General features: G+C 39.1%; 1 protein-coding gene across 2 annotated transcripts; it reads right to left on the reverse strand.

Annotated features, from left to right (window-relative positions):
- Window positions 1-2,051: 2,051 nt before the first annotated feature.
- On the reverse strand, window positions 2,052-8,505 carry macc1 (MET transcriptional regulator MACC1). Of its 2 annotated transcripts, XM_085292371.1 has the most exons (5): window positions 8,376-8,505; window positions 6,782-6,904; window positions 4,646-6,693; window positions 3,838-4,026; window positions 2,052-3,751 (listed from the first exon to the last, which is right to left on the reverse strand). In XM_085292371.1, the coding sequence occupies exons 2-5, from the start codon at window positions 6,894-6,896 to the stop codon at window positions 3,548-3,550; spliced, it is 2,556 nt and encodes an 851-aa protein (XP_085148497.1). In that variant the 5' UTR covers window positions 6,897-6,904; window positions 8,376-8,505; the 3' UTR covers window positions 2,052-3,547. The 2 variants fall into 2 exon arrangements, with proteins under 2 accessions (XP_085148497.1, XP_085148496.1); XM_085292370.1 differs by lacking the exon at window positions 8,376-8,505 and having other exon boundaries at window positions 6,782-6,914.
- Between the last annotated feature and the right edge of the window lie 1,850 nt (window positions 8,506-10,355).

Genomic DNA, 10,355 nt, shown 5'->3' on the forward strand with positions numbered 1-10,355 from the left:
GGAGAAGTATGAGCTAGTTTGCAAACATAAGAAAAAGACTCTGACGTGCATCGATTTGAATGCTATAAACTGTTATCTGCACTGTCACACTGCTGCTATAAAAGACTCCCAAAACAAAAGTGGTCACATCGTGTTAGCTTCAAAGTTTAACGCCTCAGCGCACCTTAAAAACAGGGACTCGAAAACACACTGTCCATTTTCAAACTGGAACACTTTAATTGTTGAATCACTTCACTGTGATAGAATCAGCACAGACTTTACAACATTTCCTGTTGAGACACCAAATCTGAAGCACATCCTTTACTATTAAATGACTAAAAAATGTCTATAAAAAGCATTTGTTATCCAATATATATATATGTGTGTATATAATAAAGACTAAACCACTATATTATTTCACAGTTTTGCATATTTTTAGCCCTGTTTAAGTTCTGTAGGGCTCATTTGTAATTGGTACACTCTGAATGCATCTACTTCCTATATTAATTGGATGAGTCATTCTGTGTCCTGAACACATCACATTAGTCAATAACTAGTATGTTTATGGATATTTAATTACAAATGTTTCATTATAGCTCACATTATTGCTTTTTTAAAAGGATCGAATGCTTGAACCCAAGGATCGTGGAGATAATCTCACAGAGAAATCATTTCTCTGGACCTACCAGTGGTTATTATGACTAAAACAGGGAACCTTTTGTCCCATTTCCTAATGAAGGATGAAGTGTGCACAGAGCAGCGCTTTAAAAATAGCCGTGGGGATCAAATATTCTGGTCTTCTCAAAATAAGCATGTCAAATTTAAAATGTGTTACTAAACCTTTAGTTCTATCTGGGGCCATTCTTGTCTCTGGGGATAATTTGAGTGTTTTTCTATGAAGAATTTGACTGTTTTTCAAATATGCTGTGAGTTTTGATTTCCTCACTGTCCCACTGTCTTGGTGATTTGACCTGAATGAATGTTTTTTTCTTTTTTTAGAAGAAACAACAAAGTTTGATTAATCTTAAAGAAAAAGCTTCTTTTCTATGAAGTGGTAGCACTACTGAAAATGGGGGATAAGGCTTGTGTGGTGTTACTATGAAAAATAATCTGATGCATACAAAAGTAGGCTGTGTGGTTTCACTTTTCACCATCAGAGGTGCCGTAATTCTTTGTGCCACAGATTCAATAAGCTGCTGGAAACATTCCTCAGAGATTTGGGTCCATATTGACATGATAGCATTACACAGTTCCTGCAGATCTGTCAGCTGCACATCCGTGATGGTGATTGTGGAGTCTAGTTGAAAACAGTGAGCTCATGGTTGTGTTGAAGAAGCCAGTTTGAGATGATCTTTGCTTTGAGATGTGGCAAGATATGGTTATCCATCTGGAAGCAGCCATCAAAAGATGAGAACATTGTGGTCATAAAAGGATGGTGCTTTGTTATTTGACCTCATCAAAAACTCAGACTCATGAGACCAGGCAACATTTTTCCAGTCTTCTATTGTTCAGTTTTAGTGACCCCTTGTGTAGCCATAGTTTCTTGTTTTTAGCTGACGGCGTCTTCTACGGTAGCCCATCTGCTTCTATGTTGTGCTTTCATAGATGCTAACTACCATGCTACATTAAAAGTCTCTTAAATCATCTTTCTTCCCCATTCTGGTGCTCAGTTTGAACTTCAGCAGGTCATCTTGACCATGTCTACATGTTGAAATGCATTAAGTTGCTGCCTTGTGATTGTCTGCAATAGATATTTGTGTCTTTTGTTCCTAATGTTACCTGTAACATTTGTCCTGTTAAATTAATATTATGCAGGTTTATCAGTCCTTAGAAAAAGCATTGTTGCATCTTATACAATCACCTCAGCACTTCACTCTGCTGCCTGATACCACTTTCCTGTCTTGATTTACTTTTCCCGCACTGTAATCAGTGAGCAAAAGGAAAGTCAATTCAGCGTTCTCTGCTCTCTGTTTAACTGAGAACTGGCACATAATGCTTTCGACTGAAACTAGCTTAAACAAACAGGTAAAAGCAAACAGCAAGAGAAGATCAATGGAAAACACTGACACACAAGATGTGTCGTTTGACTTCATTAAAACTGGAAAAACAGGAGACACATATAAGCTTTGAAGTATTCAAATATTGTTAAAATATCTATCTTTATCTGTCTGTCTATTTTCATCACTGGGATGCACAAAGACCTTACTGTTATGATGCAATCATCGGAGTTCTGTACCTGTATATTAAAACAAAAGATGATCACAATAGATTTATATATTTTTATATTTATTCACATCTTATTCTTCTTTCTTTTTTTCTTTTTTCTTTTTACATACAACGTGGTATCAAAGACTGAAGGCAGTGTGTACTGTACATGGCACCACTCTCCATTTGACAAAAAAACCCAACATTACATTATGAATTATGAACACACTGCAATTACAATGTATACATTATAAAAGTACTGTTTTTGTGCATGTCTAAAATATTACATTACATTAGAAAAATAGCACTAATATTTAAGAAAACAACAGTTTAAGTTACATTATAGTAGCTCCTTAACAGTTTATTTACTGCCATCAAGGTACTTTGACTTTGGTCGTGCGTTTTTATTTTCAGCACGCAGACCTAACACTTCATTCACGGACTCAGAAATGCAACCCTAGATTTCTTTCTTTTTTTTTTTTTGCAACAGTGTTCACATTTATCGGTTTCATGCAGCTACTTTACATTATATTATAGAAAAGCCTTAAACTTTTTTTAAACTCCACTGATACAAACACTTAGAGGAGCCTTGCTGTGGATCCTGTTTCAGAGAACTCACCAATTATTGGTTACAATAACTATGCAAAAACTGTTGGTGGAAGCGTCTTGAAAGGTGTAGAAACAGCACATGTATTGGGAATGTATTTTTAATAATACAAATTTGTGTAAAATTACCTTTCGACTGAAAGGCAATGGAATAAAAAGACAAACAAATAAAGCAGAAGGAGTCCTGAGGCACTCTGCTGGTTAGAATTTTGGAAACATTTATAGAAAAGTTATAGAAAGATGACATAGTTGGAGGAAAAAACAAAAAACCCTTTTCGCATATCAACGATAGAGGATGGATTTGTGTAACTGTAATATTATTTTTTGTAAATAATTTTAACCAACAGAGTGCCTCTGGACTCATTCTGCTTTTATTTAGTTGTTTTAACTGACTCATGAGCAGCTTTTATCTTTTATCTGACAAATAATTACACATCAGGAGCATTGTTAATACCCAGGACACCTGATGGTAGTTGGCTAACCTCATGGAGATTTGACAGAAGGAAAATTAACTTTAACGACATGTGGCATTTCACTATAACAGACATCACACTTTAATTTTCTCATATTTTTCTCAACAGTGTGTTAGCTGTTCTAATATATAATGTAGCTGTGTGAGTTCTAATGCTCTGTGCAGAAAATGAACATCGAGACAAAGTAAGCAAAGCCACAAGACAACCAGAAAAGATATGTAACATGACCATTCGAACCTCACCACCTTGTAACAAAAGATGTTTTGATTGCTGGAAGAGGAGGTTTAGGCTTTTGGGTAAGCAGAGGCTCGAAAGACATCGAGGCAGTTCACTGTGACGAGCACACCGGTCAGGTGCCTCCAATGTCTCGTGGCAGGGTTTTTCATTTTGTCCAGGGCCAGGTGCAGATCCTGGATTAGGTCCTTGTAGCTATCTCCATAGCGAAGACTCCAGGAGTACAGAAAGTCATAGGCAGGCTTCCACATTGACTGAAACAGAACACATCGTTATTCTTTTTTTAATTGTCAGATGTGAAACTTCGAATAACTTTCCTAAAACAAAACATTTAACTGACCTGGGGACCGACTTCACCGTTCTTCCCTCGATGTGGTGCTTCATGCGTAGCTATTTGTGTGCTTGAGAACTTTCCCATTTTCTCAGCGAGCTCCCGCCATCGAATTCCCAGTTCCACGGCGGTGGACAGAATGACAGTGTTCTGTATGACCTGGGCAACAAGACTCACTGAATCCATCCTCAGCAGGCCCTTGACAACCATATTAAAAATACAAATTAGCTATAATGAAAGCAATTAGAGAGTACAGTGTGAGGCAAAGCAGAGGGGATTTTAAAGGAATAGTTCATCCCAAAGCTGTCAGGTAAAGGAAGCCTGCAGCGACCTAATGTTGCTCAGGTGAGCGGAGGGGGATGTAGTTCCAGGTCGGGTAGATCCATGCTTACTTTTTCACAGTGTGAAGTCTGTAGTTTTTAGACAGAAAATAGTTCCGACATCAAATGAGGTTTGTGGATTTTTTTTGTAATTAGGTCACATTTTTCTGGAAATAGGACTTAAATGCAAATTTCTGGTGGATTTTTTTGCCTGCTAGTTCATGATGTTAAAGAGAAGAAAAGTCTTTATAGCTAGTAACTCAAAGATTAGTCAACATACAAAGACAAAAAAAACATATATTGATAAACTGTATTATAGACCAGAGGAAAAACACAAACACTCAGCATTGATCTAAGATAAGGCAGCATGAGTATTAGGCAGCCACTATAGCTGCTAACCTGACACTGGGGAACGTGACATCGGGATGAACCTAGCATGTTGCAAGCATAATGAAAATGGACCAAAAACAAGGCCACTATTTACTTCCTGTACTTACAACGATGAGTTCATGCAGAAACTTCCTGCCCCTCACAGTGTGGCAGTCTTCCTTCAGCTTCTCCAGAATGCACGCCACTTTATCGGGCTCAGTTTCAGCATACCTCCGTATGAGTGCGTCCTGAGGCAGCTTGGTATACCCTAAAGCATCTGCAAAACATCTCCAGCTGGTAATGTGCTCGGTGACCAGTGTCTGGATGGCAGAGTACATGTAAGTAAGTTTCTTAAAGGGCTTCGTCATGTTCTCCAGAAGGACTTCTGTGGTCACTTCAATGTCATAGAAGTCCATCACCTGGTCCCTAGTTATGAGTTTGATGTTTTTGCAGTGAATCAAACCAGTCTTCCCTCGGAGGAATCCGATATACCACTCTTTGACTTTTGAGTTTCCCACAGACTTAACTGGATTTCTGGAAAGGAGAGCCACTGTGTCACCCTTGAAGTACTCCAGGAGATATTCTACACGTGGCTGACGAAAGACAGACTTTAGGGCCACACCGTAGCACTGCAAGTTCACAGGCCTGTCTGTGAATTCTGGTAAATTTGAATGACATTCCTCAGTGATGGGAATAGGTTTTATCATTTTGACCGGCCTTTCTATCTGTCTGGTCGCTCGCTTTTCTGATCTGATGGGTGCAGCAGGAGGGGAAGGCACCTGAAAATCTGCAATAGCTGAACTGTTTGATTCCTTCACTTGTAAATCTAGTTTAAAAGGGGTCATGTCTGCATTACCAGAACTAGATAATGCAATGGGCAGATGCAAAACTGTCCCTATTTTCAGCTGACTTTCTCTCACTTCTTTCAGTTTGTCTTCAGCTTTGATTTTAAACATCGAGTCAGTAATGCCGACTTCAACATGAAGGTTGCTGAGCTTGTCTGGTTTAAAGCGAGGTTTTCCCCAAAGTTGCAGCACAACGGGAGGCAGGTATTTGTTGCCTCTGCAGATATCAGAAAACGGGAGCTTTGGTGGAACGTCCTCATGGCAACAGACAACTATCACGATCTTAAATGATGGGTGGATGTATCTGGGACCATAAACTGCGACAGTGATTTTGCGGTCAAGGTAATCCCAGACTGATGTAGCAGGGGACTGCAGTGCAGAGGCCTCTGCAACTGCAATCACAAAAAAGTGTGTCTTCAGATCCTGGAGCTTCAACTGCATCGTATTCTTGTGAACGTAACAGTCATTCAATCTGTTGTAAGGGCCTGTTCTTTTGTTGGACACCAGCCCGTATAAAGTGGTCATCACCTGACTTGAATCATCACTCTTCACCTCTCCTGACAGTTTCATCTCCAGGGACAAAGTTTCCTTTGTGTTGATGTTGCTGAGAACCACCTCAACGAGGGGACTCATGGTTGTCATGTAGTTGTTGTTGAGTCCAGGGGGAGGATTTAGCACTGCTTTGAGTGTAACTTCCTGGACTTCTCCAGGAGGAACATGTCCTTCTGGTATATGGATGGTAATTCCTGACTCCGGTAACTGTACTGAGCCACCAGCGTGGCCAATCTTGCAGATAACTTGAAAGTTAGTGGCCTGGGTCTGAGCCCATCCAGGGCTCTGGCTAATCACATTCAGGTCCAGGCATGAGCGTGTTAGCTGCCTATGGCTCAGCCAAGCCATTTTATAGGCCTCTCTGTCATTCTTTAGCCACTCAAAATCTGGACTCAGCACCGGCACTGGAGGTGCGAAGGTGTTCTCCTGTCTCAGCACCTTTCTTTCTATATCATCCATGATGTGTGAAGTACTCCTCCATCTCCCAGACTTGTTGCTGATGTTCTGTCTGCTCTCCAGAAAGTTGCTCACGTTGCCTTCATTGGAAGAAGTGCTGATGGCATCGTCGTTACTTGTGTACTGATGCCCTTTATGGTCTTCATGTAAATCTGATGAATCAAAACTATGCTTGTCTGTGCCGATGTGTACAATATCTTCTAAGAAAGGGTTTGACGCAGATATCTTGTTCCAAAAAGGATTTTTAGTCGGAGATGAAAGTGAAACGTTTGACTGCAAAAATGTCCAGTCAGAGTTTTGTGTCTGTCCTGACACGAGCCCACCTGTGAAAATTGAGATGGGGGTTAACATTATTACCACATGTTCAAATTCAAAGCACAGGTCACTTAAGCTTGAAACTGAGCTTTTTACCATTCAAGTTATTGCTGGGTGGGGCGCTGTCAGTCAGATCAATCAGGGTGCCCTCGGATTTACTCCGCATGAGACTCCCAACACGACGGAAGGACCTGGTTCTTCCAGCTGCCATATTTTCATCTGTAAACATAAACATGGATTCATTATTTTGGGGCGTAATTACATTACTCCTCAAACAATATAATAGGAATCCCAGTGCAAATCAGCTGCTCATCAGAAAATGAACAGCAATCAGATGACAATTAAGTCACTACTAAAGCGAAATATTTATAAACATTTGAATATTTGCTTTTTTTTTTTCAAACAAAACAAGAAATAATCTGGAACTAAGGATATAATAATCAAGCTATACAATTTAATTATGAAGATAATAACTAAGCAATACCTTGGTATTAGAGGATGCTTTTAGCTGGATGATATTAGACTGAAATGTAAATAACAGCTTAATAACAAAAGCAAATGTTTGCTGTAAGGCAAAGACAGTTAAAAAGAGTATGGTACTGTTAAAAAAATATAACCTCTGTGCAAGAAAATTATAATTTCTGTGTAAATATTTGGAATTAAAAAGTTCTTGGCACTTGTTTCCATATTATTACATCTAGTTATTATCCCATTATACACATTTCTGTCTAATATAATTCTGCTGAAAACCATGCTTGATCTCAAACTCTAACTTGGTAATTAAACGCTAATTAAATTGTATTATGTAGCTACTGTCTCTTTATTTCCACAATATTACCCCACTATTAAGACTTTATTAATGGGATACCATTATTTTACTTCCAGTTTGGATTTAATATAAAAGCAAGTGGCAGCCCTACAAATATCTGTAAATATAGATGAATTTGAAAGTGTTGTGACAGGTGGCAACAACCTTCACAATAAAAGTAAAGCTACAGCTTTGTTCTGTCTCACAGGTGTTTCGTCAGGCAGAATGGGCCCCAGGGTTTCGGCGGAGCTTCAGTCTGTTACAGAAAGCTGCTCCAAACTGTCTGAACTCTTCAGTTTGTTACTTGTTTGCGTAAAATGACACTACCCATTCAATAGTTGTCACAGTGAGTCAGTCATTAATAATGTGGTTTCTTACACCAGTGCACAAAAACAGGTTGGTCTTGTCAAGCCTATGACACACTAGTCACTTCACAAAGAGCTTCTTCCTATGATCAAAGTCCAGTCCTATTGTACTACAGACCGTGTATTTTCCGAAGAAACACTGCTTTACTTGATCTGCATTGCATTTCCTTTCCATTATTATTCGAGGCTGAGCAAACAGCTCCAATTAAATTCACGCGAACATTATTTTTTCCCCTCTGATCAGATGAAAACACTATCAAGCAAATCTTTGATTCATTCACAATCCGATCAGAAACACTTTAACACAAAGTCCCTCAGCTCCAGCTTCTCTAAACACATCTACAACATCAAGACACGCGTCACTGCCATTTTCGCACCTGAACAGGTGTAGACTTCACTGAGTAGCGACAAAGTCATAAAGTCTAACGCCTCGGCTGTTCATCTGAGTGCTCCTAATATTAACACCAAGACGAAAAACTATTAGATACGAGACAAAGAAATCAAAGTTTGATCTAACCGTCAGCACGAGATGTTTGTAGATTTCCTTCAGCTCTTTGGCTAGAAAAGAGGTCAATCCAGTATCATCAGCGCTGCTTTTTAGGGCGTGAAAACGAGAACCCCGACCTCCTCACGTCACAGCTTCTTCTTAGTCTATTTGCCTTTGGCCACTAAGCATTTTGGGACTGGAAGTTTAAATTATTACCGGAATCCCGGAGGAGGAGTGGCCTTAGGTAGACAGTGCCTACAATATCCACAATGCAACACAGTGTTTACGCACGCATGAAACTGAGCGATACTCGTGGTTTCGATGTAAGTGTGACTTGACTGATAAGCGCTATAGGGGTTGCAAAAACATATTAGACAGGCTGGTGCACCGACATGAAATAAGGTTAATTTACACAGCCTGAAGAAGCATAACTGGTTTTATGTATTTATATATATATTATATATATATATTTTTTGTACATGGTTGCAACAACAGAAGCCAAAAACAACAGAAAAACCTACCATTTCTCTTGCTTCTCAGTTTACTGAATGTGTTTGCTGTTTTTTCATGGTCTTCACTGTGGCATTTTATCGCTGCATTTCGAGTAACAACATAAAAGGAGCTTAATCGTTAGCACAAACTTAAGGATAAGTTACAGTGTAACTTACACTGATGATTTAGCGCTCATATAAAAAAAGATAAGGGCAGAGCTCGGTAGTAGACGTGTATGTAAGTTACAACTTGAGGAATCTTCCGGCTGTTATTGTTGTTGTTACTGAATATCCTGCTAAAGCTGAAATGTTCCTTCAGAACTGTTCGACTGGCCTGTGGTCTCTGATGTAAGCTCTTTCATCCTCAAGCAATTCTCCAGGAATGCAATAAGCACTCTTGAGTAGATTATGACACTGGAAGTAAAAAAAGAAACGGCCTTTGGTTGCTGTAGCTTGGATTTCGCTGTGGGTAATAATCATCTGCTGATACAGAGTGTATAGGTCTAAGTAGCAAGCATTTGCAAACCTGTTATATATAGCATATTCATGCTATATATTCATGTTTCTATTTTACTGAAATGTAGTGCATTCTCCTTCATATATGGTGACTCAAAACTGCCCATCGGTGTGAATAGTTGTCTGTCTGCACAAAACAAAAAAACTTTGCACAGATTAACTTGGTAACCTGTCCAGAGTGTACCACACCTCTTGTCCTATGGTAGCTGGAATGGGCAACCCTGAATTAGACAAGTGGAAGAAAACAGATGGATGGATGTTGTACAATATATTTATGTTTTTTGTTTGTTTGTTTTCACTTTGAGGCTTTCTTGTTCTTCAGTGTAACCAGTGGCTTGCATCATGTTGTTAACTCTTGGTATTTACATTAATAAAGGTATTAATGTAAATGTAGAGACCTTGACAGTGGCACTCCTACCTTCTTGTTCTTAACTTGGATGTTGGGAAGTTGTGCAATTTTGTTGTCTTCTTTGGTCTTTCAGGCCTTTTGATGTTGTTGAGCTGGCCAGTGCATTCCTTTGTTGTATGATTGTTGATTTGGCCCCTCCTAAAGTTTCGGCTGCCAATCGGGTTGGTTTACTTTGTTTTTTCAATCTAATTATTGTCTTTTTCACTATCACCAACATCTCTTTGCACACTCTATTAAGAGCTCCAGTGAAAAGATACAAAATACAGGTTCAACAGGAATCAACTCCAGATCTTTTATCTGCTTAATCTGTGATGAAATCAGGAAACAGGTTTGAGCTGCATGCTTGTCAGTCAATAGTCCAATTATTTTTAAGCTTGTTAAAATTGAGGACTGTGTACAGAAATAGCTGCGGTTCCTAAACAGCAATACTTAAAACCCCTTGAATTAAAACGCAAAGACCGCCGTTCAATCGCATCTGGGGCTTTTTGGCAAAAAAATTAATAATTGTCCAAAATATATGGACGAAAAAGTCTGTAGCCTACACTGCCTGCAAAGGTCTTCACTGGGCATTTTACAATCTGTAGTTTCTCAAGA

The sequence above is a fragment of the Mchenga conophoros genome, linkage group LG11 (assembly GCF_057382185.1).
Source record: "Mchenga conophoros isolate Kocher_MC1m ecotype Shallow Benthic linkage group LG11, M_conophoros_male_GT1.1, whole genome shotgun sequence".
In the NCBI taxonomy this organism is placed as follows: domain Eukaryota; kingdom Metazoa; phylum Chordata; class Actinopteri; order Cichliformes; family Cichlidae; genus Mchenga; species Mchenga conophoros.

What these genes read in the sequence shown, in the direction of transcription:
- macc1 (XM_085292370.1), bottom strand. Translation starts at nt 6,914, where the DNA reads ATGTTTACAGATGAAAATATGGCAGCTGGAAGAACCAGGTCCTTCCGT. An exon ending in TTCTGCATGAACTCATCGTT is followed by an intron (nt 4,027 to 4,645) that starts GTAAGTACAGGA and finishes ATGGTTGTCAAG; the next exon opens with GGCCTGCTGAGGATGGATTC. An exon ending in ACGGTGAAGTCGGTCCCCAG is followed by an intron (nt 3,752 to 3,837) that starts GTCAGTTAAATG and finishes GTTCTGTTTCAG; the next exon opens with TCAATGTGGAAGCCTGCCTA.